Source organism: Pungitius pungitius, chromosome 11 (assembly GCF_949316345.1).
Source record: "Pungitius pungitius chromosome 11, fPunPun2.1, whole genome shotgun sequence".
NCBI lineage: Eukaryota > Metazoa > Chordata > Actinopteri > Perciformes > Gasterosteidae > Pungitius > Pungitius pungitius.
In genome coordinates, this window is record NC_084910.1 from 11,586,952 (window position 1) to 11,612,031 (window position 25,080).

General features: G+C 42.0%; 4 protein-coding genes across 4 annotated transcripts; all 4 read left to right on the plus strand.

Moving 5' to 3' along the window:
• Positions 1–461: 461 nt before the first annotated feature.
• On the plus strand, positions 462–6,187 carry hibadhb (3-hydroxyisobutyrate dehydrogenase b). Its single transcript, XM_037454812.2, has 8 exons — positions 462–611; positions 1,333–1,493; positions 1,584–1,693; positions 1,782–1,903; positions 4,505–4,638; positions 4,813–4,889; positions 4,979–5,135; positions 5,502–6,187. Exons 1-8 carry the CDS (start codon positions 542–544, stop codon positions 5,661–5,663), a joined length of 993 nt encoding a protein of 330 aa, XP_037310709.1. The 5' UTR covers positions 462–541; the 3' UTR covers positions 5,664–6,187.
• A 3,340-nt stretch (positions 6,188–9,527) lies between these two features.
• On the plus strand, positions 9,528–11,418 carry hoxa13b (homeobox A13b). Its single transcript, XM_037454350.2, has 2 exons — positions 9,528–10,161; positions 10,420–11,418. The coding sequence occupies exons 1-2, from the start codon at positions 9,528–9,530 to the stop codon at positions 10,656–10,658; spliced, it is 873 nt and encodes a 290-aa protein (XP_037310247.1). The 3' UTR covers positions 10,659–11,418.
• A 4,222-nt stretch (positions 11,419–15,640) lies between these two features.
• On the plus strand, positions 15,641–17,917 carry hoxa11b (homeobox A11b). The gene is made up of 2 exons (XM_037454377.2): positions 15,641–16,314; positions 17,223–17,917. The coding sequence occupies exons 1-2, from the start codon at positions 15,693–15,695 to the stop codon at positions 17,453–17,455; spliced, it is 855 nt and encodes a 284-aa protein (XP_037310274.1). The 5' UTR covers positions 15,641–15,692; the 3' UTR covers positions 17,456–17,917.
• Positions 17,918–21,336: 3,419 nt separating this feature from the next.
• hoxa10b (homeobox A10b) lies at positions 21,337–23,539 on the plus strand. Its single transcript, XM_037454443.2, has 2 exons — positions 21,337–22,111; positions 22,864–23,539. Exons 1-2 carry the CDS (start codon positions 21,337–21,339, stop codon positions 23,136–23,138), a joined length of 1,050 nt encoding a protein of 349 aa, XP_037310340.1. The 3' UTR covers positions 23,139–23,539.
• The last annotated feature ends 1,541 nt before the right edge of the window (positions 23,540–25,080 follow it).

A 25,080-nucleotide genomic window follows, 5' to 3' on the forward strand; every position in this document is an offset into this window, starting at 1 on the left:
AGAGTTAAATAGAATTAACATCCTGATCAACGATGGACAACTAATAACTACATAATAGCATGAAAATAACGAAGTGCATATTTTATATGGATAACTAATCAGTAATCAGATCTAATCTAATTAGAGCTTTAGCGAGGACGAGGCCTGTCAAAATATATAGAACCTATTTCAGTGAGTTTTAGAGATTTATAATAAATAATATTCATTATTATTATTATTATTATTATATACGTGGCACATTTCATACGAGCAATAATCGAATGGCAACTAAAAAAAAAATAAACATTTGATTTAAAAAAAGATGGAATTATATATACAGTCTGGTGATGTGTATTATTATAATTGAAAAAAATAAATAAACAAATCTCATCTGTTGACGTGGAAATACGTTTGAACCCTAACCCCGCCCCTACAGCTCATTGGCTGGGTTCGCGACATTTTCTGAGGCCGTGCTGTGCACGTCTACTGTTTGATTGGACGCTGTGAACGTCATTAACGTACGTACTGTTACATCACACGCAAGGGTCAAGAGAAAAGAAGCATGGCCGCCGTGTTAAGAGGGTCTCGGTACCTAGGTGGAAAGTGTTTCAAGCATGTTGACTTTGCATTCGGTAAGGAGAACAAACCCGTTTACGTTCTTCGCACATTGTTGTTTTCCTGCGCTTATTTTAGAAGACGCGATTGTCGCAGGAAGTCTCCCCGTGTAACTACGATACTTTTGCGCAAAATGCTGGTACTAAGAGTCGTTGAATTTATTTAATAACGCTGAAGGTGAATTGGCTGCTGGGTCACAATGACGTTACCGTCAAGTGTGGGCACTCGTGTGCAACCTTACAAAATGCAGAAGGGTGCCAATTGTCTTCATATTATCATGCTGGGTCCTCATTATTTTGGCCAGGTTATGTAATGTCAGTCACTGTGTAATGTAGGGTCAGTTGAAGAAAGCTGAATGTGACTTTTGTAGCCGAGCCTCCGAGAACAACCCGTGAATATTCATTCATATTAGTAAAACAAGTTATTATTCATGCTTCCTTTGCGCATTTACTTTTAACACCACAAGGTAGTGTCGCTGTCTTGTCTTCTACAATCATTTTTTGTTATCAATGAACAGAAAAACAAATATTGAATACTAATTGCCACTAGATTACTGCACTGTAGGGCAACTAACGTTACACGAAGATTGCATAATCTCCCTGCATTAAATTTAAACATGAGTCACTTGATTTTGAAGATAATCGTCATTATTTACTGAATTATAAATACAGGCATCCACTGAAAGGGAATTATTTTTTTCTTCTTGATTAAAAAAAAAACATTGCTCTTACGTTTCAGTCTCCACTAGGTCTTTGGCCTCGAAGACACCGGTGGGTTTCATTGGTCTGGGCAATATGGGAAACCCAATGGCGAAGAACCTGCTGAAGCACGGATACCCAGTCATCGCTACTGATGTGTTCCCGGAGTCCTGCAAGGAAGTGCAAGAGCTGGGCGCTCAGGTGGGAATGTGAAAAGTACACAAGCATTTTTCATATTCATACAGTTCTTGGCTTCTTGTTCTTTTCGTATCTCGTGTTTTTGTTCCACAGATCGTGGATAATCCTGCTGAGGTAGCGGAGAAGGCTGACCGCATTGTCACCATGCTCCCCTCTAGTCCCAATGTCATTGATGCATACACTGGACCCAATGGCATTCTCAAGTAAGCTCAACACTTAACACCAACTTTTATTATGTGCAAAATACCTCATCGGTCTTCGTCAGTGTTTGTCATGCACTTTCCTCATCAGAAAGGTGAAGAAGGGCTCCCTACTCATTGACTCCAGCACCATCGACCCAGCAGTTTCAAAAGATATGGCTGCAGCTGCTGAGAAGATGGGGGCAGTTTTTATGGATGCACCTGTATCAGGAGGTACATTTTGCCCTTTTGTTCATAATACAAGTGGCCTATTGCCTATAACAACACCTTGAAATATGTATGCTTGCTAATTTAGCTCTGAACTTAATTGCATTATACAGAGGGTTTCTAATATCTAGTCAGACCCTACTGTAATAAATAGGTGTGCAAACAGTTTTACTAAAGCAGCATAGCAAAATAATCTTTTTTTGAGAACACAACATATCTAGCATTCCTCTAGTTTTACGATATCCAACCAAATGTTCAAAATTCAAAGGGATTTAATTTACTATCATGGAAGTTTGACGAACAGAAACTAAGCTTGTTTTACAATTGCTTTTTAAAACAGCTTCGCGATAATCAGAACCGCTGCTTTCCGATCTGTTGCTTGATCAATCAACGTGTCCTTTTACATATGTTATTGGGCAGGTACAATGTAGTGTGTGGGATCATTAGTGTCACAGCTTATGTAAGCTATGTGAAGCTGCTTACTCCCAAGGCCACATATTAACCAAATTCACAAGTTACCTAAATGCTTCATCGAGTTGGACTTTAGACATCGGAACTTTGGCGCTTTTATTTTTTTTCCGATGATGGTAATGAAGAGCAGCGTCATCTGTCTAAGGTCAAACAACGCAGCACTCGACAAGCAAGGATGAGCCCCTTGCGCGGGGCATGTGAAGGGTCACGTCGGGCTACTGAATGTAGCCACTTGCCTCCCTGAAGGAACAGATGGCAACGTTTTTAATGTACAATTAATTCTTTCTGGAACTGGTGCACGCAGCTCGGCGTGAGCCACCTCGCTTTCTTCTCATTTCTGTTGAGTTGCTCATTCGCAGTACAGAGCAGATTCACTCGCCCAGCGTCCACCCTGCTGACCGGAAGCTTTTCCTTTAGCCATAGATTAAATAATGGAATTTTTTTTTTACTGACCCACCTGCTTGAGCTTTCAAGTGTGTGTGTGTGTGTGTGTGTGTGTGGGGTTGGGGGGGGGGGCAGGGTGAGGGGGGTTGAGGTTAAAATGGAGGAAGAGGAGGAGGAGGAGCTTCTGCCACCGCAAAGCTTTCAGGTGGTTACGTGTGCACTCTGACTTTCTTGGGGGGTCCACACAGAAACAGTTTGTTTGAACTTGGCCTCGTCAACGTCAAGGCAGCCACTTTCTTTGAATTGATTTTGCTCCATTTAATAGCCCGGTCCTAAAGATAAGTAATGATTTATATCCCTCCTTCCTGTCGTAGTGCACATGGATTAAAGTTGTCCCGGCTCTGCCTTGAACTTGTGTGTATGTGGCGCGGACAGTTTGACTTGAGCGAACTGAAGACTATATCGTACTTTGATACATTGAGTCATTTGCGTTAATGAACTTTTTAGAACATCTCCAGTGGTCAGATGGAAATCAATAGAAGTACAGTGGCTGTTAAATACAGTGTGTTTAAAATATTCCCATTGATGCCTTAACTCAGTTGGTGATATTTTTATTTGTTTTATTACCATTTCTCTGTAGAATATTTTTGAATCCCTTCTCCATGCTGGAGTTATTTCTCAGCTCTAAAGATGTAATTCCCTCCTGACTGCAGCAGCACAGTCAGTTCAAGTAAGAACAAAATGCTGCTGGCAGGACTTGGGAGGGGGCAAACGTAATGTAACACCTCGCTTGGCCCCTCAATTGGCTTCCTGTAAACTTTAGGATTAATTATGTTGGTTAATTTCTTGGCACCCATGTGGCCTGCACCTGGTTATTGTATATAACTGCTTTTATCCCCATGTGAACCTGAATGCACCGTCAAACGTGAAAGTACATTCAGAAACGGCTGCTTTTAAATCCGCTCGCGGGCTGACCAAACTTTTACCAACAACGTCCCAAAGCTTTGGCCACACTTGCACCGAGAGAACCGGCTCCATTGGTGGATGTCCAAATCCTTTTTAAATTACATACTTTAACTTGCTGTGCATACATGGCTGACATCCTTCCCCATTTCACTTCACATTGCTATTTTTAATGTCGAAATTAACCTTTTACATGCAATTTTAGTTTTCCACGTTGTAATTTCTTTTTGATTAATTAGTTCCCAATATTTAAATTGAGGTAGTTCCTCACTGCTAAAGAAAATAGAAAACCATTTTATTTCAATCCAGAAGATGTACATATTTCTGAATGCCTCTGCTCAGACACCTTGTACTTTGCACGTTATTCCCTTTTTATTAGAGTCGTTTTGCCGCAATTCAGAGCTGTCTGTAAATGCGTGGAAAGAGATGTCGGTGTCTCTCTCAGACTATTCTGGTTGTCCCGCTTGATGTTCCAAAGAACTCTTTGTCAGTAGAATGACGGGTTCTGAGATTGATTCTATGGACCCTACTGTTGTCAGATACAAACCACTGACTCAAATTCAGTGGACCCTTTCGTGTGGTTTTACTGTGAACTTCAGTGGTCAAAAGAATTCCAGTCTGTTGCCAGACATTGGTCATAAACGATGGTTGCTGCTATTCCAGCTAGGTTTTTATAGGGCTGCAAGAAGATCATTTCATGCCTATTCATATGATTGTTTTGCAGTTCCATTTTGGTCACTGCCTTTCAATTGACGGTACTTTCAGAAGATCCCTGTTCTGCGTCCATAGGTGTGGGTGCTGCCAGTTCGGGTAAACTAACATTCATGGTTGGCGGCGCAGAGGCGGAATTCACTGCAGCAAAAGAACTGCTTACATGCATGGGAGCTAATGTGGTTTACTGCGGTCAGGTTGGAACTGGACAGGTAGGCCCCCCCCCCATCATGATGCATTCAGCAAATAAAGTGTTTCATGTGGAAATGCAGTATTTTGAGCTTGTTTTGGTTAAATATTTAAGAAAATAGGAAAAGTAGTCATCCCGTTCTAGTAATCAATGTGATAATGTTGTTGAATTCTAATATACTGCCATCACGTTACAGGCTGCTAAAATCTGTAACAACATGCTTCTAGCCATTGGAATGATTGGGACTTCGGAAACCATGAACTTAGGAGTCAGGTGAACAAGCTCATGGTTACGAATAATGTTGTGTGATTCATGCCAGTTGACGCAACATCGTAGGTAACGCAGAATTTGTCTTCACTCAGACTTGGTCTTGATCCTAAACTGTTGGCTAAGATCCTGAACATGAGTTCAGGCCGCTGCTGGTCCAGTGACACCTACAACCCCGTGCCTGGCGTCATGGAGGGAGTCCCGTCCGGGAATAACTACCAGGGAGGCTTCGGCACACAGCTGATGGCAAAGGTCAGTTTAATGACCACTACTAAAAGTTTTGCATTGTACTGCTGTTTTAGCAATCATTCCTGCAGCCCTCCATGTATGCATGAAAGTTAGACAAGAACTCATTTCTGGGTTTTATGCTCTGCATGCGACAGTAAAGGGGAGGGGAGGGGGAGGCAGCAGCACGGGGTAATTTATTGGATCACTTCACTTAAAATGATGTAGGGAGCTACTCCGCAGTAGTTTACGTCTCTCTTCAAATGCAATCAAGCCCTTATTCTTACAACAGAAATGATCTTTGGTGTGGACTCATGGAGTTGGTTAAGAATGACATGTTCCTCTTGTTTTTTTGGGGGGGGTTTCTAACGTGTGCTTGCTTTTTCTTTCTAGGATCTGGGCCTCGCACAGAACACAGCCACCAACACAAAGACCCCTGTCCCACTCGGCTCGCTGGCCCATCAGATCTACCGTATGATGTGCGCTCGTGGTTATGCCAATAAAGATTTTTCCTCCGTGTTCCAGTTCTTGCGTGAGGAGGAGGGCGGCCAGTGATTTCTGTCTCCACCCGTCCACAGCCTGGCCAGGTCAGGCCTGGCCATGCACGGGACCAACATAGCGTGGTTGCATTTCGCCCCCCCCCCCCCAGGAAGTTGTGAAAGACATGAAATCAAGAGAGCTCCAACACAGTGTGACGGATCGCACGAGCACTTCTCATCCTATTGGAAATCATGTTTCCTGTGGGATCCATAGCCTCCTTACTGCAGCACTCCTTTTCAGTTTTAGAAGTTGGTGAACTGATACACAGTTAATCCAAAGGATTAGTGGACTGTCGAGCAGCGGCAGCAGACCTTTTTTTAAAGAGTCTGTTGTGAATTTTTCTTAAGAAGTTGTGTTTGTCAAAGCTTGACATCTGCAAACTTGGTTTAGTCTCCACATATGTATCTAGTGTTTATCATTTCTTTGTTGTGATTATTTTTCTTTTTCTGGGGATACTTATTTTGACAATGGAAATGTTACTTTGGTGTAAGCGTTCTAATATCATATCCTGATGGTAAATAAATACAAATCCAAATGTCTTTGAACAATGATTTGACCTCCTTTTTTCTTCTTCGCTTCAGCAGAACTTGAGCTTAAATATAAAATATTTCTATCAAAGGTGTGGAAACATATTTGTTCTGTGGTTTCTGCTGATTTGTGTCACAATACTTGCCTTTTAGGTCACTTAACATTCACTGATAAATGGTGGAGTGCTCAGCATGCAGCCCAAGTATCTGAATGCATGCATCTCCAGTGTGAATGCGCATGCAGCCAAACCTCAGACACACAGAAGACTCGCCATTGAAATGGCGATTTAAAGTGTGTGTGTGTGTGTGTGTTGGGGGGGGGGGGCACCAATGTTCCCTCCCGTCTCTGAGCGCTGGTGTTACATGGCACCCAGATGTCCCGGTGACGCGTTGGACAAAGGTTCGCTACTGAGCAGACTCGTACGAGGCCAAACTTTATTCCAAACCTTTAATTTTGTATACCGCCATTTTCAATATTACAGCACAAATCATTATCAAGGTTAGATGTTTTAAATGTATTTAATATTGCCTCCCACTAACAGTTGTAACTTACTGGTGCTTTGACGATTTTGTGATGCAAACTCCTTCTCTACCCCCACCTCGACCAGACCAGGAGGGCGGCATGTTTCTGATCTAGTGGGGCCCCGGCGCTCCAGGTCATGCGATCACAAGACAAACCCATAAAAAGTCCATTAAGCACAGTAGGCTGAGAGCTGTGTTGCCATCTATTTGATAGGTACCGCAAACTGAGGAGCACTTTGGATTTAGGCCTCCAACAAACTACGGCGCGCGCGCGCACACACACACACACACACACACACAGCCTGACATCATCTGCCACAGCTCACACGTCGTCCCTCGTGCGCAAAAGCTTCTTCAACACGTACTTGGCATTCTGTCTCGTTGTTTTTACGACAAACTTCGTGATGACACAGATTAATTAATTTTTCTTTGCATATCAACGCTTATATTTCGTTACATGAATTTTTGACAGGTTAGTTAGACCTGTCCGGAGGGGGAAATGTGCCGATAATGTATCCTAACTGAAGCGTGTTTGTTTTCTACGTCCGAATTGTTCGTAAAATAAAAAGCAACAGACGTTTTTTTGGTATTTTAAATGTTCGATTCGAAACTTCTAAAAGAAATGTTTAACATTGAAGCAGTTATAATAGTGTCCTTTCTGACCAGCGTGAAGCCTAAAGTGTGAGTGTTGTATTCTCAAAACATTCAAAAACCAAATACACAACGAGTGACTTTTATCCGTCATACTCAAAGGTAAAACCTGTTTATTTTATTACAATGTTTTACTTAATACATTTGTATATTTTAGAAGCTAGCTACAAATTGTAGGGTTTTATTTATAACTGCGTCAACTTTTACATTTTGACTTTAAGAAGTTTAAGAAGAGATTTAAATAACCCCATAATTTGTTCGTTATCCTCTGTCGACATTACTAATAATAACGTCCCAGTTAGGCTCTAAACTAACCTTAATTAACTGTTCTCATTTACTGTGTGTGTGTGTGTGTGTGTGTGTGTGTGTGTGTGTGTGTGTGTGTGTGTGTGTGTGTGTGTGTGTGTGTGTGTGTGTGTGTGTGTGTGTGTGTGTGTGTGTGTGTGTGTCAGAGTGAAAGGCAGAGAAAGTGAGCGTGCTTGCATACTGAGCTAAACGTTAAAGAAGCACATAAAGAGCTTCGAGCTCACGTGCTCTCTGTGGATCATCGTGGGTCCGGTCCCGGCTGCTCTGTGTGTGTGGAGACGGCCTGTTGGTGCCGTGCTCCAACGTGACAACAACGTGGCCGCATTTGGGATCAGATCATTGCTCTCGAGCCAACACTCACTATTCGGAAAGTACATCAGATATGATCCACCTGAAAAGCATCAAATAAGAAAGTCGATTTGCAACAATTGAGCAGAAATTAAATTCCGACGTGAAACTATTTCAACAACATGACATACTGTGCTTTTTGCCTGAGACCTCTTGCCTACAAGACTTAGCCCATAAAGATTTACAGCCTCAAAAGGTGGCAAAACTCTATTAAAAATAAAAAAGGTACTCGTATGTTTGCATTTCCTTGCGTATGTGGTCCCACGTTAGAAAAGTAGTACAAAGATGAACTCAAGTTAAAACACTATTTGGTTTGACACTGATCGTAACCTTTTCAGTGGCACACATTTATAGCTGAATGTTTTACTCGCATACAGCGAAATCTTTGCCAGTTAGATCTCATCGTTGCCCTACAAACTCCTGAAGGACACGTGGAGTGTTTGAGCTCCGAAGGAGAACACGAGCCAAGAGAAGCATTTTACGCGAAGGCCCGTTGAAGAGCGGCGTCTCCTCCCAACCTCACTTATAGAACGACAATAAATGAATCTTTTACATGTATTTCGGACATTCGATGCCAATGGATTAATTTGTATTTTCGACGCCCAAGTCTCAAAGGATTAAAGAAATAATTAAACAATTTTTATAGAATTTGTCTTTAAAAACGAAATCGGCAAAGTTAAATAAAACCGCCTCTTCCGCTCGGCTGTTTTCTCGTCGGGTGTCCTGGCATGGAGGACCGATTTGTGTCTCACTGCGACTTTCAACTTGACCTTGGCCTCCAGCCCGTCTATCCCTTATGTGGAAGAGTGCAGCCAAATGCGGGATACTTTTAGTATTTTAGTCCACTAAATACGTGTCCCCATTTCCCGGTTGCAATGCCAAATGCGACCACGATTAATATTGAATTAATGTTGTCATAGTACGCGTTTTAACTGTATCCATAACACACCCATCTGTGCTTATTTATTAATTATTTAATATCATGGTATTTAGAAAAGTAGTTGAATGAAGTGCCAAAAAGACTCCAGTCTTAGGGCACACAATTATTGCAAATCAACATATCTGAAATAATTTCTGTTCCACTCTTAGAGAAAGTGCTTGTGCAAACGAAATGGTACGCGTAATTACGCATTAATTACGCCATAGACCTATACATATTCTAGTAGTTTTGTTGCGCCTTGCAAGACACATCCGTCAAATACGCGTCTTGTGTGATAGCACTTGATGACACTCACGATTGCCTCTGCATCAAAGTTTCACTCAGTTTGAGATCTGAATAAATCTCTGTTTTTAGAAAAATATATCTTCAGAAAAACAACATAGAAACTCCTAACAAGTACACAGTTTGATCTAATGTCTTGATGTCTATCATCTCCTTTGCATATCACGTGCTTGGCCCTGGCCAATAACCTTGCGATCTTTATGGACTCGTGCGTGTTGGTATCGTTACTTTGCCCGAGTCCCTGTCTCCGCTCATTCGAGGGGATTTTGAAAAAGAGTTAGTCGTCTCGATGTAGGGCATGCTATGACCGCTTCACTACTCCTCCACTCGCACTGGATTGACCCGGTGATGTTTCTCTACGACAACGGCTTGGAGGACAGAAGCAAGAACATGGAAGGCTTCACTGGAGGCAATTTTGCAGCAAACCAGTGCAGGAATTTGTTAGCGCATCCAACCTCGCTGGCTCCGAGCACCACCTACGCTCCGAGTGAGGTGCCAGTCTCTGGCATGGGGGAGCCGGGCAAACAATGCAGTCCCTGTTCCGCCACGCAGAGCTCGCCCAATGCATCTTTGCCTTATGGATATTTTGGCAGCAGTTATTACCCGTGTAGGATGTCACACGGCAGCGTCAAGCCTTGCGCGCAGCCCTCTGGTTATGGCGATAAATACATGGACTCCTCGGTCACTGGCGAGGAGTTCTCCACCAGGGCAAAGGAATTCGCGTTTTATCAGGGCTACTCGTCTGGTCCTTGCCAGCCCGGCTACTTGGACGTCCCTGTTGTACCTGCGCTGAGTGCTCCATCCGAGCCAAGGCACGAGCCTCTGCTGCCCATGGAGCCCTACCAGCCATGGGCCATCACCAATGGTTGGAGTGGTCAGGTTTACTGCAGCAAGGAGCAGCCGCAGTCAAATCCTTTGTGGAAATCCTCGTTACAAGGTATTTCTTTTATTGTGGGTTTTTTTTTGGGGGGGGGGGGGGTAAAATACACGAACACACATCCATTACACATGCATGAACGTTCAACCATATTTGTATGCAATGTTCAAATGTAAAACACCTTTATTTCTCTGTTGATATTGATTCATGCGCAAAAAAAGAAAACAACATAAATACGACGGAATAAACATTTTTTCGTTTTCTTCCTGATGCATTCGAACAGGTTTAAATCGGACTTGTTCCATTTTTCTTTCACAGACACTATATCTGGTGGAGACAGCTCTGTCCGGCGTGGGAGAAAGAAGCGTGTGCCATACACCAAGGTGCAGCTCAAAGAACTGGAAAGGGAGTACTCCGCCAATAAATTCATCACCAAGGACAAAAGGAGGAGAATATCCGCGCAGACAAATTTAACAGAGAGACAAGTGACAATCTGGTTTCAAAACAGGCGCGTTAAGGAGAAGAAAGTCGTCACTAAATTCAAGAGCTCCAGTTAGCTCTGGAGATACTGAAACGGGGGAGGGGGGGGGGATTTTTATCCAAAAAGCTAGCCTATAATTTATTACAATATCAACGGTTTCTTGGTTGCCAGAGCGGCTCTGTTTTGATCCACACTTTCCTCTGCCTCACATTTTAATTGAAACCAGTCGATGCAGCGTGTTGACAGAAGATCGGAAATGGGTTGCAACATATTGACCAAGGCGATTCTGCCCGGATCTCCATCAAAATATTCACCATACAATAAAACTGTCGGCCTCAAAGGCTCAAGACACCTCGAGTAATCCTGCGCTTTAATTATAAACCAGTCCGGAAATGAAGTCTGGAATATTTAAAATGAGATGTAGACATTGATCCTGTGGCGGTTAAACTGGCGCATTCAGTTTACCAAACTTCAGATAGAAAACAAGGCAAATTTAAGAAATGATTGAATAATCCAAAATACATTTGGGGAAAAGAGGTAATAATGGCCTACAACACTATATAAATATATAGTTTACGTAAACTCACAGTACATCCCAGTACAACTTTCTGTTTGGAATGAGCCTCTATGACAGTATCTGATTCAAACGTTATAAAATGAGCATTTCAATAGCTTATTCCCACACTTTGTCCATGTTACTGTCAGGGTTTTTTTTGTTGAAACTGTTCACAGACTTGCAATGTCAATCTGTCAGTCAAAAAGAGTACTGGAAATGTAAGCATATTTAAACATGTAAATACAATCTGACTGCAACTATCTATTCCCGCTTTTTTGACTGCAATAGCCTAAGTTGTTTTAGAGAATAAATGTTTGAGAGATGCTGCCCGATCGTGTCATTTTTATTCATATCATTGGACATGGGTGCTTGATCGATCAATAATCTTTATAAAGCCTGATTATCTTGAGGAGGGCGACAGGCCTGCAAGACCTCATCAACTCATCAAGAGTGTATGTCGCCATCTAGTGGCGGAGCCTTGTCAGCACTGCGCCCTATATGGGCTGCTTTATGTTTGCCTCTTCTTTTTCAGACGTTGTGAGAACGTGCGACTGTGTGTGTGTGTGTGTGTGTGTGTGTGTGTGTGTGTGTGTGTGTGTGTGCATGCGTGTGCATGTGAAATAATTGCTTATTTATTCCAATTTACTCTACAAACTGTAATTTAAACTTCGAGGTTTGAAACAACGCAAAAAAATATTCTATTCAAATGTGTTTAAGATATAGAAAAGGGTATTATCTTAGTGCAGATTGGCATTATTTTACCTTATACCGTTAATACATTTTTGATGTCCTTGCCCAATGACGGCTCATTATAATTTTACTGAAATATTTGAATTACATCTAATTGTTAACTGAAATATATATATATATATATATATATATATATATATATATATATATATATATACATATATATATATACATTCTTGTTAGGTTATATGTTTTGTGTATATTTTTCAAAACTTAAATTCTTGTTAAAGCTTGATTTATTCAAGTATAGATGAGAGGCGTGTGAGAGACCCGGTGTTCAGGCCTTTAGTTCCCCGGTCCAAACAATCCCGCTATAACACACAACTCATCGGAATATCTATTTGGCTTTACTCATAATTCATTATTTTCTTATAATGCATTTTTGTGATACATGATTTTCTTACATTTCAATTCACATCATTTTCAGAACCATATTCCGAAATGTATCTCAAATTAAAGATATTAAATACCACGACCTTCAAACACGTCTAACAGAAAGGCAGGTCCAATATTGATGGATAGGATTTTGTAAGCATTTTTGTCAACTTTTATTGTCTCGCCGGACTCGTGTTGATTATTCTTCAGCCTCGTTCAGATAGAGGGCCTTTATAAACCTCCTGTCCCCTCTGTTGTTGTGTGCCATTGCTCCCCCTAACAGCCAAACAGATGAATGCAACTCACTAAAAAGTACCAACCTATAAATCAACAGCGTAAGAGCACTCATATTACTCAAATAATTAATATTTAATGTATTTAATACATTCAATCTAAAAACTGGAAATAAAATGTTTCCATTTGCCAAAGTGAACAAACCAATACATTGTAAAAATCATTTTGGAGCTGAACGTTTTTTCTCTTTCTACAATGAACCTCTGACAGAAACTTAACCGTTTAAGAGACCTTTTAATTGAGGTAAAAGTAAGTTGATGCCGCTGCTTGCTGCTTGAGTCTCCAGACGTGTGGATTAACGGAAGGTTGCGTTTGTGAATCCAGGTTGTTGGGTGCAGCAGCATTATAGGGTACTTCCGGAAAATACCCCCCCCCCTCCACACACACACCCTCCCAATAGAGCCGTCGAACTCCATCGTCTCTTCTTGATGTGTGTTCCTGAAATGTATTTCTTCTCTCATATTCCAGCTATGAATTAACAAGTTATCAGATTCATTCATTTGTAAAAATATCATGGTTCATTCAGAGGGATTTTTACTAATACAGTTGAGAGGTCCAGTTGAGTCGTGAAAAAAAACTTCCCTTTGAGTAAATGAGTTGGCAGCACAACGACATCATAATTCTGAAATTATGATTGGATTTAGAAAGATTTTGCGCTTTATTTAAGATCGTTCAGAGAGAACATCAAAATCCGTTCTGTTTTATTGACAGCTGGATTTCCATTAATTGAGCTTTAACGCTTTTTTGTTTGCACCAGAAATGTTCACACGTTGAAACAAGATGCATTTATCATCTGTTTTATGCTCATAAACTTTTAAATTAGGTAACATAAATATAAGATAGCTTTAGTTTATTTATTTAGCACGAATCTGACTAATTGAGCTATTGCATTGTAAATCGTACGGGATATTTTACTCAAATATTATAAAATGCTCCCTTGTGAAATGGCAGCAGGAGCACACTGATTTTCAGGCAATTAAATTACACCACAGCGCTCCTAAAGTGTCGAAGGAAAATTCTGAGCATCCAAAGAAACATGCTTTTATTTTTAAAAATCCCTTCAGCGGCCTGTGAACAGCCACAGTGGGCGCTCTAAAAGTTTGTCCCCTCCGATTTGCATTTGCTTTACTGGAATAAATCAGATCTTTATGCTTCTGAGCTGCAGGCCAGGTCACCTTCATTACATGTGAAGCTTCTGAGACGTCTCAAATTCAAGTGATTGTCTGGGGAATAACTACAATATAAACGAACGACTTTGCTGTGTTAATTAACCACGTGTGTATGTATTAGCCCATTCTCGGAGATGAGATGGTTGATGCAAATATACATTTCTTATTTAGCTGTATAAAGCGTATGGACATGATGTAAATAGGGATTCTTGATTGCGCAATTCCCTTTGCTTAGTATAACCACCGGCTGGAGGTTGCATTCTGTTTGTACTGGATCCCAATAAAAAACCTTCTCACCAATACTAGTGTGCACGTGCATCCACAGGTTTGGGTTAAACCGTGTCAACCCCATCGGTCTTAATTAAGTGTGTTTGAAATGGTTTTAACTGTAGTTAAAGGGGTTTTAATTTGACCAACGGGGCCACTCGTGTAGCCCTGGCCCGAAGGCTGGCCCACCGCACGAGTGGCTGATTAATTCACTGTGAAATGAAAAAAAAAGGAATTGTCGTCAAGTTTACCGCGTGAAACTGTTTAAACCACCAAATTAATAACAGTTTAACATAATAACTCACCGTTGAAGTCGATCGGCAAAACCATCGCAAAAGTTTCCCAATGCTTCCCTGCACATGATGAATGCACAAGCTTTGATGTATGAAAAGTGAATTTGGACTAAATTCTTAAATTGGCAGTATAACAGGATTAGTGATATGTGACACATGTGCCCACTTACTCAGCAGTGATGACAAATGAAAATGGATTGGAGTGTGGGAAATAGCCCGTGTCCAAAGGTTTTAGGCGTTGAAGAGAACAGAAGATTCAAAGACTGGAGCCCCTTTGGCATATGCCTTTATTATTTGTCACCAATAAACAGAAGCATATGTTTATATGAGACGTTAAATGCATGCGTACATGTCGCCTGTTTAGGCCTGCATTCACTTCGGGACCTCTTATCAACTTTTACGCGTCCAGGCAGACACAATGCGCGTGCACTCCATGGTGAGTGAAGTCAGCATCAGAGACAAACTGGCTTGATTTAACGATGCCGAAAATGCTGATCCGAACCACCGTACAGCAACCATAAGACAGATGTATCATGGGTGTCTCACGGGCCTTTGTTTGTGTGTCCCCGGCGCCAAACTGGACCGATGCCTGATAAAAGTGCAGCATGACTCGCATTGCTCTATCACTTGAGGACTAGAGGAGCCTATATATAGCCAGAGGAGCGAAATTAAATTCTTAAGGAGAGGCGACGAAATCAAACCGTACATCTGCTCGATCATTGCAGCGTTTCGGTATATTTTATTGATTTAACTTAAACGCATAAACGTTTTGGCATTTTCTTAAAAGTACTGTTTTCGACTATTGAATATGTATTTTTGCCGTTGGGATTAAGTCTCACATCCGTAGCAGAGTGCCTTGCTTGTTCTAAAAATGTCCTGGTCTGGTTTCAGACGTGCTCTTCAGAGGCTACGCTTTGGGTTAAGGTGAAGGCTGTCTCCAAAAACGATCCTAAAGGTACATATGGCAGGTACAGCTCGGTGTGATCTCGTGTACACACCTTTGTTATGTTCTACCTGGACGTGGTAATTTAACGGCAACAGCCAGCAGAAGAATATAATTCACAGAAGCTCTTCAATGAAAATAGCCCGATTTTCAAAGGCTTTTAAAAAAAAAAAAATTGTACAAGATTGGGCCAAATTGCTCTCAGTATTCTGCTTTCCCAAACAGCCGAATGACTGCTTCAAAGCCCCTTTGACTCATATAGACTACACATCGAGGCGTAGGCTATCTGTCATTTTGTGCCAGTGGTCACATGGCTTTTGGCCCTCAGGAATGGATAGAGATGGATCCCCACGTCAGCTTGTACGTCTAAGGATTTCTGCTCCACCAGTCTGCCTCAAAGTGACTGAGCGCAGCGCAGCGGAGGAACTATGCGAGGACCATAGGAGGTTTCCAACGCTCGAATATGGATTTTAATGAGCGGATTTCTAGCTCGAATATGTATTTACCAAGCTGCACTTACTATGTCTCCGGAGCGGACTTCTCAGGTCTCCCACATTATTTAACCCAGAGCCAGTCCTCGTGCCCCATGACCTACCCTTACCAGTCCTCAGCCCTGCCACAGGTCCCGTCCGTGAGAGAGGTGGCTTTCAGAGACTATGGGATTGATACGTCCAATAAATGGCACCATAGCAGAGGGAGCTTGTCACACTGCTACCCGGAGGACCTCGTGCACAGGGACGGCTGGACGAGCCCAACCTCTCGGGGGGGAGAGATCCTGGTGAAAGGCATCTCCGGCAGCGGCCACCCGGGCGCCTCCAACCCGACCCCCGGCTTCCACGGCAGCGTGGGAAGGAATGGCGTCCTGCCGCAGGCGTTCGACCAGTTCTTCGACACCGCCTACGGGAGCGCGGAGATCGCCGCCACGACGCCGACAGCACAGGCGGCGGCTGCGACGGCGGCGGGCTCGGACAGACACGCCGCCAAAACGAGCCCCGCTCCGGCTCATCCGTGCTCGGACATGGCGGAGAGCTGCAGCCCCAAGTCGTCCTCCGGCCACAGCGAGGAGAAACAGAGCAAAAGCAGCAGTGAGTAGTCCTGCTGATGACGAGAAGGAGAAAAATCCAGCGCGTTGCTCTTAAAGCTTTTTTTATATGCTGTTTTATAAGCACGTAAGGTTTATGGAGGGCCGTGCACATTTACCCTATAACAAAACAATGTTATAAACGGCAAGATCACGTGCTTGGGATTGAAATTGGCCGTGAAGACTTTGGCGTTAGGCTTGTCTTTCAAGATTTTAAACAGAATTTCCACTTTTTTTTCTGCACAAGCGCGTTTAAATATCCATGTATAGTTGACCTGTATACATGGCAAATAATATGCAATAATATATATGTCATACTTGTAAATTTGTGACTATAATTATTTAGAACGTTATACTTTTACGTATATATTTTGGATGTCTACTTTGGTTTATTCTAGATTGACTGGAAAACCTCCTGAGGCATTTAAATGTGATTTCGGCCCAGCTTAAGGTTTAAACTCTGCTCCTTATTCGAAGATAAATATTTACAACTCAAAGGGATTTGTGGGGATTTCATTCAACGACTGCTTTTCCTATAAGTTGCTATCACTAACACTAAAACCACAACAGCTCTACGCAGAGGGAAATCAAACGCGGACAACATAAGCAGACCAGATACATGATACTCATGACTTTTTTGGGGCCCACGCGCTCAGTGTTAAAAGCCACCCGGTGAGCTTTTATTGATTTCACAACTTACGACGTGTAGTGCCTCTATGTCCGACATGTCCAGTCTTTGTTTACTAAGCTCGGTCATGTTGGCCGGAGAGGAGGGAAACACTTGAAGTCTGAAGCTCTAGTAGACCACCACCGGAGCAGCAAATAGACACATGATTTCATATTGTTAAATGTGTCTATATCTCATGGTGGTGACCTTTGCCTTTTTTTTAATTTTATTTATGTATCTCTCAGGTGGCCAGAGGACGCGCAAAAAGAGATGCCCCTATTCAAAGTATCAGATCAGAGAACTGGAGAGGGAATTCTTTTTCAGCGTTTACATCAACAAAGAGAAGCGCATGCAGCTCTCTCGGATGCTCAACCTGACAGATCGCCAGGTCAAAATCTGGTTTCAGAACAGGAGGATGAAGGAGAAGAAACTGAACAGAGACCGTTTACAGTACTACACCACGAACCCCCTGCTATAAACACTGAACAAAGACTGTCGCTGACGTGCAGCCATTCAGCCAGTCACCAAGACTATACACTGCTGCATATTTTACAGGATGGCAAATTTTTAATGTGCACACTTCATATCAAATTTTATAGTATTTATACACTATTTTGTCATTAAACACCGTTGAAATTATTATTATTATTAATTATAACGAATATGGCTGTTATTCAGCCTGCCCAAACAACCAACAGTTTTCCCATGGTTAAAGTTACGTGGTTGCGTGGTGTGCTTAAGTGTCCGGATTCATTTTGTTTTATTTAATAATAAACGGATATTACTGTACCGTCATTTTTTATTTTTTATTTTCTTACATTTTATGGATTCTAAATGTGTTCATATTTACGCACGCAGGCTGTTATCTTTACACCAAAACTACTGTCCGTGTATTTTTCTCCAGTTTCTTGTAATATTTTAACTTTATTGTACAAATACAACTCCGGTGACTATAAACCTTTGTGTGTTTTTGAATCACAAGCAGATCTCACCTGCCACTATTGGGTGGAAACGTCTGCCCCCCAAATGGCCGCCCAATGTTTCAAAGTTAGAGAGTGAGTCCAATTATAAAAAGATATTCCAATTCATCTATTCCACGCATTTCCAAGTGTGGTGATCATTGATAGATAACATCTGCGCTTGATCCTTCGTTGCAGACGTTGAGTTGAGCTATTGGCCGTAAAGTTGGATTATTCCCCAGCAACATCCAAAGAGCAAACCGCTGATAAAAGAGCGAACCCCCCTAATGAAATACGATCCAATATTTTATTTCAGATACCAGCACGTGCACCGTATCAACTTCATGATATGTAGGTTTGGTGATTTTTATTTCCTCATGACTGGAAATAGGATCCTCTGCAGTTATCGTTTCATATCCATTACAACGGGTTCAGTCATTTCTGGGGCGACGAGGAGAGTCTGCTTTCTGACCTAACATGCCTATTAGGCTCACTCACACAACCTGGACACTTGTTTGCATGCAAAGATTTGCAGATCATGAATTTATTTGTGTGATTATACCCTCAACGAGAACGTAGTTACTGCAACCCTTTACCCGTTGCATCCATTGAGAGTGCGAACCCATCAGGCGGGGACACTGGGGTAAATTCCCATTAAGCATCCCTATCTGCTCATTAATTTATCACCTGGAGCCCTCTAGTCCTAATATGCATGCGTTTAATGCTATGAATTTAGACTATGGGGATTTATGTTAGCCTGCGAGGGAAGGTCAAATGAAGCCGTGCGCATAATGACATGGGTAAAATGTAAAACTTTAGGTGGCTTTGTATCCACCACCAGGCCCCTGAAAACAACTTCAATGGTCTACCATAATCTAATAATGGCCCTGATGCCTTCCTTACTGTGCATCCTGTGAGACTCACAGGAATTCCGCTTTGATTGCTGCACATCCTCCCAGTTGCTCCAGTAACTTGGCCATAAAAGGCGGATTCGTCTGGAGCATTTGGAGTGCAGTGCAATAAAGCGTCTGAGACCAAGGTTATTAACTGTGACTAAGGGGCTGAATACAGCGGCCGGGAGCATTTGTAGGCTTGTGTTCACGGACCTTTCCGGCATCATTTGTTTCAGCATCGGACCGTGGTAGGATTATTCTGCGGTTCTGTTGTGCAGCATTGTGTGCCGGTGTCCTCTTCGTCCACTGGGTGGCGCTGCTCAGATCAATGTCATTGCCATGAATTGAGATATAAAAGACGTTTGACTCGCTACTCAGCTGCTTTAAAATATGGCACCATCGCAGGATTTCAATAACACGGTATGCCCAGCAACGTTAATGTCACGGACTGCCCCGAGTTTCCTAATGTGATTTAAGGAGTTGGCTTCTGGTTTTCTGTTTGGTCACGTCTTCATCTGAAAACGGTATAACGCTATTGTATCATTTCGGGCACATAGGCTATGCTACCCTGAAAGCAAAACCACCTGAAGTAAGTAGTTCCTTTATCTTCTTGAACATCACATTTTTGAAGATGTAATAGGCCTGTCACGGGGCCTGCATTCCAAATGTTGTGTTGCTCAATTGAGATTTGCAATTGCCATAGATTTTAAAAGGTACAGTATAACCTTTTTTTGTTCAAACTTCCATTGGATATGTGTCGTTTAGTTAAACTGTGTGTGTGTGTGTGTGTGTGTGTGTGTGTGTGTGTGTGTGTGTGTGTGTGTGTGTGTGTGTGTCTTAAGGTTCGTTACTTTGTGTGTGTCAGTGTGCGTGGCTGCATGGACACACACAGAGACATTTAAACAAAAATCAGTCAGTTTGGGATTTCATCAATAGTCTAAATTATTTTGTAACTTTATATTGTTAATGAGTTAAAACCGTTTCATTGGAATAATGATATAATAGCTCACCCACAACGCATTATCCAAAGGTTAATGATTGGTATCATCCATTGCAGCGAGACATGCTGCAGAATTGACATCAAGACTCCAGACTTATGGGGAAATCCAGGTAGCCAATTGTGAAGCTACTTTTAATTTTTAGACTGGTCTAAATCTGTAGGCCTGTGTTTTAAACTCCCGATTATATTGACGGTCTTTTCCACAATGGTGTGGGAGTATTTCCGTTTTTTATTAAATTTTTAATAAAGGCTAGAAAAGTGTGTACACTCGTTGGTAACAAATATCCACTTTTGTTTCAACTCCTCAGATTATGTCGAAATTATGTCGAGTTATTATTTTATATTTCAAATTCATTAGACACATTTAAATTACAAATGCACTTATGTCTTATGATGCAATCAGATTTGTTTGGGCTTTGCTTTCTGTTTATTTTTCTCATCACCTTGGATTCGGGCCATTTCTCCAAACGTTTCATAAAAAGGACAAAACAGAAAAGGAGAAACGATAAAGATATCTCATGCCTTTAAACACACAACGAACGAAAAACACGTTTAAATTGTGTATAGCATTTTATGCACTAGTGTAATGGGAGTAGATTTGAAATACAATGACAAAGGAATTTTGTGAAATAACTACGTTTCTCCATAGATGACAGAAAGGGATACATCCCGAACGGCTCTTTTAAGAGATGGTCTACGAACATCTACGAGTTCTAATGTCATCTCTGCTCTACCAAACTACATCACTTTCAACCCTGCCAATATTAATTGATCGCTTAGAAAAGGCTTCGGGGCATTGTTCCACTGTGGCGCTTATACTTTGCGTTCCTGCGTGTCACCTTTAATAAATGCTCAACAGAGCCTTTGTAGTAAAAGGTGTCTGGACGCAATCATGGCATGCACCCAAAACCCTCACGCCCCAATCAGATAAGTTGGATGGCTCTAAAGGAGGTGACTTTAAGCTGGTTCTATTGGCAAGGTGTCAAGCTGAAACACTGCCTGCACAACTTTTGGAGAGTCCATGAGGTATTTTAAAAAAAGCACCATAATAGTCATCAGAGCAGGACCAGGAGGATTAAAAGTCCCGCGACCAAAGAGTCACACAGGACATTTTGGGATCTTTGATGCACCCTGTGCTGCTCAGGGGCACCTCTAGAACCCTTCATTTTTACAGTGCTGTAAAACTGGCCATAAAGCTCTGCATTGTACATAATTGTTAGGGACAGCTTTCAACAACAGAGCTGTCATATGGGTTGTTGTTAAGTTCACACACGCAGCCCTGGACTTATATAGAAGGCGAGATTCAAGTCTGCAGATTTTACCTAAAACCCCCTGTGGCATTACTTTCTTCTCTACGTTTTTCTGGTCTAAAACAAAATATACGACACGGTGGAGCAGCCTGGTCGGACTGGGAGGAGTCTGGAGTTGCCTGGTGTTTTAATTGGCTGCAGGCTACAGTGAGAAGCGTGAGTATCAGTAATTATTCAGCAATGTTTTTGCACAAGAAATGTCCGCCAGAAAGGGCCATCTTCATCCTCCGTCGAATTATAACACAACGATGACATGCCCCAACAACCAAGCAGGGAATTCGTTTTTCGTGGACTCTCTAATAAACGTGAGAACCGACAGCGGTTCATATTACCAGAGTAACGGGGTGTATTTGCCTCCTGCGTCGGAATATACCTATGGACTCTCCGGTGGCTCCTGTTTCCCGGGGATCGGTAAGCGCAACGAGCCGAGCACGCAGAGCCTGATCCCGTCTTCTGCTCCGTATGTCCACGGGATGGAAACATGGCTGGAAACGTCGAGATCCTGTCGGGTGGATCAGCCCGGCGGCCAGCATATGGGGCAGTGTTCCTTCTCACCGAATATTAAAGAGGAGAGCGCGTATTGCCTTTATGAGTCTGACAAATGCCCCAAAGGACGAACGGTGGAGGACCTTTCCTACTCGACAGCATCGTGCCCGGTTACCGGCAGCACTTTACCAGTCCCGGGCTACTTCCGCCTCTCTCAGACATACGCGTCCTCCCGGCTTTACCATGACGTCCAGCCCGACGTGAACCACTTTACCTTGCAACGACCTACCCACTTGGACAGCCGGCCCTCCCAGCTCCAGACTGCTTCTGCTGAGCTGGAGCGGAGGGAGAGCCACCAGGAGGCGCCTGTCCCCGAGCCTTGCGCCCCGGCCAAAGAGGAGGACAGCCGCCCCTCCACGGAGCGCTCATCCTCCCCTGAGCCCGATGAGACCTGCAGCGCGCAGTGTCCACAGAAGCCAGTCAAAGGTGAGGATTCTAAGATCAATGCAGATGTTGCAGAAACATTGCCGACGACGTAAAGGTGCACGCGCACAGAATTCTTTGGTTTTCTATTGTTCTGTTTCCACCAATGATTTCTAACCACGAATGAACGCGAGAGCATACGTTAGTCGAAATTGAACGTGACTTAACCAATCAGAGCCGAAGAACCAATATTTTGTTCTTCATTAGCTGCATTTAAATAACTAATATGTTTCTATGGCTGTGCTCTATAACAATGCTATTCAACCTGACCACAATTCATTTAAAAGGTAATTCACGTTTTGATGATCCAAAAGCACTTTCATTATTATAGGGTTTTAAAAATAGTTCATTTGTATGCTACACAACAGGTCAGTTGCCCCATGTTCAAAGGAACACGCCGTGCTATCATATGTGCAGGCTGTGTTTTATGTCATGATAATGGTGGACTTGGCACGCTGCTTTGTTAGACACATTTATTTCTGGATGCAGATGTGCGGTCGTGCGTAAAATCAAATAGAACGCACAAGGGGTATTTAGGCTTTATTATATGATTGTGTGCTAGGTGACACCTCAAGCTTAATAATGTATCCAATCACATATTCATTAGTAAAACACACAATTTCATTAATTTCATATGACAGATTCTTATCCTTTTAGACCATTTTTTTCTGAGGCGTTCCTTCCAGATCCGATGTTTATATATTTTCTTTTTGATCCACCTGTTGCACAATAAATTCTTTGATTTTTCATTGTAGGAGATGGAAAAATGGAAAACACGGCCAACTGGCTCACAGCTAAGAGTGGCCGAAAGAAGCGCTGCCCTTACACCAAGCACCAGACCCTGGAGCTGGAGAAGGAGTTTCTCTTCAACATGTACTTGACTAGAGAGCGTCGTCTGGAGATCAGCCGCAGTGTTCACCTCACTGACAGGCAAGTCAAAATCTGGTTCCAAAACAGGAGGATGAAACTGAAAAAAATGAGCCGAGAGAATAGGATCCGAGAGCTCTCTAGTAACTTTAGTTTCTCATGAGACTGTCTGCGACTTTGGCGTCCTCCTCCATCTCTGGAATGGGCGCCTGTGCAGAGCCCCCAAACCTAACTGTGAGAATATCCATGGAAAAAAAAGAGGGATCCCACTGCTAACTTATTGATTGTTGTGCTTTCATATTTTCAATTGCGTTTTATTTAATGGTGAATGTATATTTATAAATTGCTTTATTTGTAACGTTGATTCATTGTGTATAATGGTGTGCAAAATGTGACCACGTGTGTTTCAGACCGTCAGGCTTTTACTTATTGTATACTCACCCTGAGTGGGCTTTGCATGCAGGACTAACTCTTGTCACACTTACATGTAATGTGACAGAAAAGGAGCCCAAGAGGCTTGAGGAATATTTGCACATTTCTTTCTGGTCAAAATAATAAACGCATCCCTGCAACTGTATACTTCTTATTTCTTTCAGACAGATGGAGCTGTGGTTGAATTTCAAACCATGCCCATCAGTGCAGGGTGTTAATGACTTTGTATTTTGGATGGGTCCACTCTGACCACTGTTGTTCATAGTTTAGCCCTATAACATATATCTGACGGATTTGCACGCTTTGTTGCCGTTTGTCCTTGACATCATACTTCAATGTAAACCTCACAACGAGTGTGTGTTTTTCTCGTTGCTACTATAAAAAAAATGATACATTTAATATGCCGTGGATCCTTGCTGCAAAAACAAGTCAAACAATTATAATTATCTTGATGATGATCTCGACTGGACTGCCTTAACTAAAAAAGCCCCAAACTATTTTTAGAACATTGTCTTTTTGCTTTTCCAGTGTTATATATATTTTTTTCAGGGAAACCTGTAATACGAGAAATGGGATCCGTTCCACATCTTGAACACTAAAACATCGAAATTGCCGAAGAGGAGAGCGGGCTGTTGAGTGGTTTAGGTAGTCTCATGTTGTTGGGCTATTATATTTCTCCCACAACACGAAACTGCCTTGATTACCTCAGTAAAACTCGTCGCATCATGAAAACTAAATTCCTTTCAATTACTGGTCAATTTTAATCATAATTTGGACCACACTGCTTCACTCACATACATATTATTATTGCTAAAACTGCAATAAAGTGTTTCATTGTTTTGCGTGAAATGAGCTCTTCTGTTTTTTTTTGTCATGGGTGTTTCCATAAATGAACTACATTTGAATATATATGTATATACATAAAAATACACACATATCATTGTAAATACAAATGTTTACACATGTTGTTTTCTCAAGTGCTTTTATAAATTCTAAAGTTTTAAGACCAGGGACTTTAAGCATCTATGATCCAAGCAAAGAAAGAGAAGGTGCAGGCTGGAAAAGGAGAGGATTAAGGCGTCCAGGGGAGGAGAGGATAGACAAGGCCTCGGTTATGACCATTGCAGTCTGCCAGTTGTCTCGCCGTAGGAAATGCCGGATGCGTCTGCTTGCACCAGAGAAAGGACACAAAGGCTGAGCTTTATTGGTGATATTTAGCTTAGACAGCCAGGTTGTAACCTTAAGAAAAACAACCCAATTGCCTGTGATAAAAGCACCGTTATATAGCACCCAAATAACCGCACCCCGCTCTCCGATTTTAGATTGCTTTCAAACCCACTAACCTGTAGACATTGGGTAGCACATGTTGGGAGCTGTTTTGATATTTTAAGCTTCAATAATGGTTTGAACACATTTCTGCTCGTTTTACTTAATTTATAAAAGCCGTGGTATTTTTAAACCAGCCACTACACCACCAGAAACGTGTTTCAATAGTAGGACCATTATTAATTTAATATAATTAACCATTAACTATTAGTGGAAAATTATGTTTATATAGTATATATTTTAGAGAATACATAATCACATCCAGCACACGTTTTTAGAATGTCACAATTTGACGTTGTAAAGTGTTTTGAAGTCGCCCCGACCCCTCACACAAACTCCACTCACAC

Excerpts from the sequence above, each read along its gene's own strand:
- hoxa13b (XM_037454350.2), top strand. The coding sequence starts at position 9,528 with ATGACCGCTTCACTACTCCTCCACTCGCACTGGATTGACCCGGTGATG. Across the intron at positions 10,162-10,419 it reads GTGGAAATCCTCGTTACAAG|ACACTATATCTGGTGGAGAC; the intron begins GTATTTCTTTTA and ends TTTCTTTCACAG.
- hoxa11b (XM_037454377.2), top strand. The coding sequence starts at position 15,693 with ATGGATTTTAATGAGCGGATTTCTAGCTCGAATATGTATTTACCAAGC. Across the intron at positions 16,315-17,222 it reads GAAACAGAGCAAAAGCAGCA|GTGGCCAGAGGACGCGCAAA; the intron begins GTGAGTAGTCCT and ends TGTATCTCTCAG.
- hoxa10b (XM_037454443.2), top strand. The coding sequence starts at position 21,337 with ATGTCCGCCAGAAAGGGCCATCTTCATCCTCCGTCGAATTATAACACA. Across the intron at positions 22,112-22,863 it reads TCCACAGAAGCCAGTCAAAG|GAGATGGAAAAATGGAAAAC; the intron begins GTGAGGATTCTA and ends TTTTCATTGTAG.
- hibadhb (XM_037454812.2), top strand. The coding sequence starts at position 542 with ATGGCCGCCGTGTTAAGAGGGTCTCGGTACCTAGGTGGAAAGTGTTTC. Across the intron at positions 1,494-1,583 it reads TGCAAGAGCTGGGCGCTCAG|ATCGTGGATAATCCTGCTGA; the intron begins GTGGGAATGTGA and ends TTTGTTCCACAG. Across the intron at positions 5,136-5,501 it reads GCACACAGCTGATGGCAAAG|GATCTGGGCCTCGCACAGAA; the intron begins GTCAGTTTAATG and ends TTTTCTTTCTAG.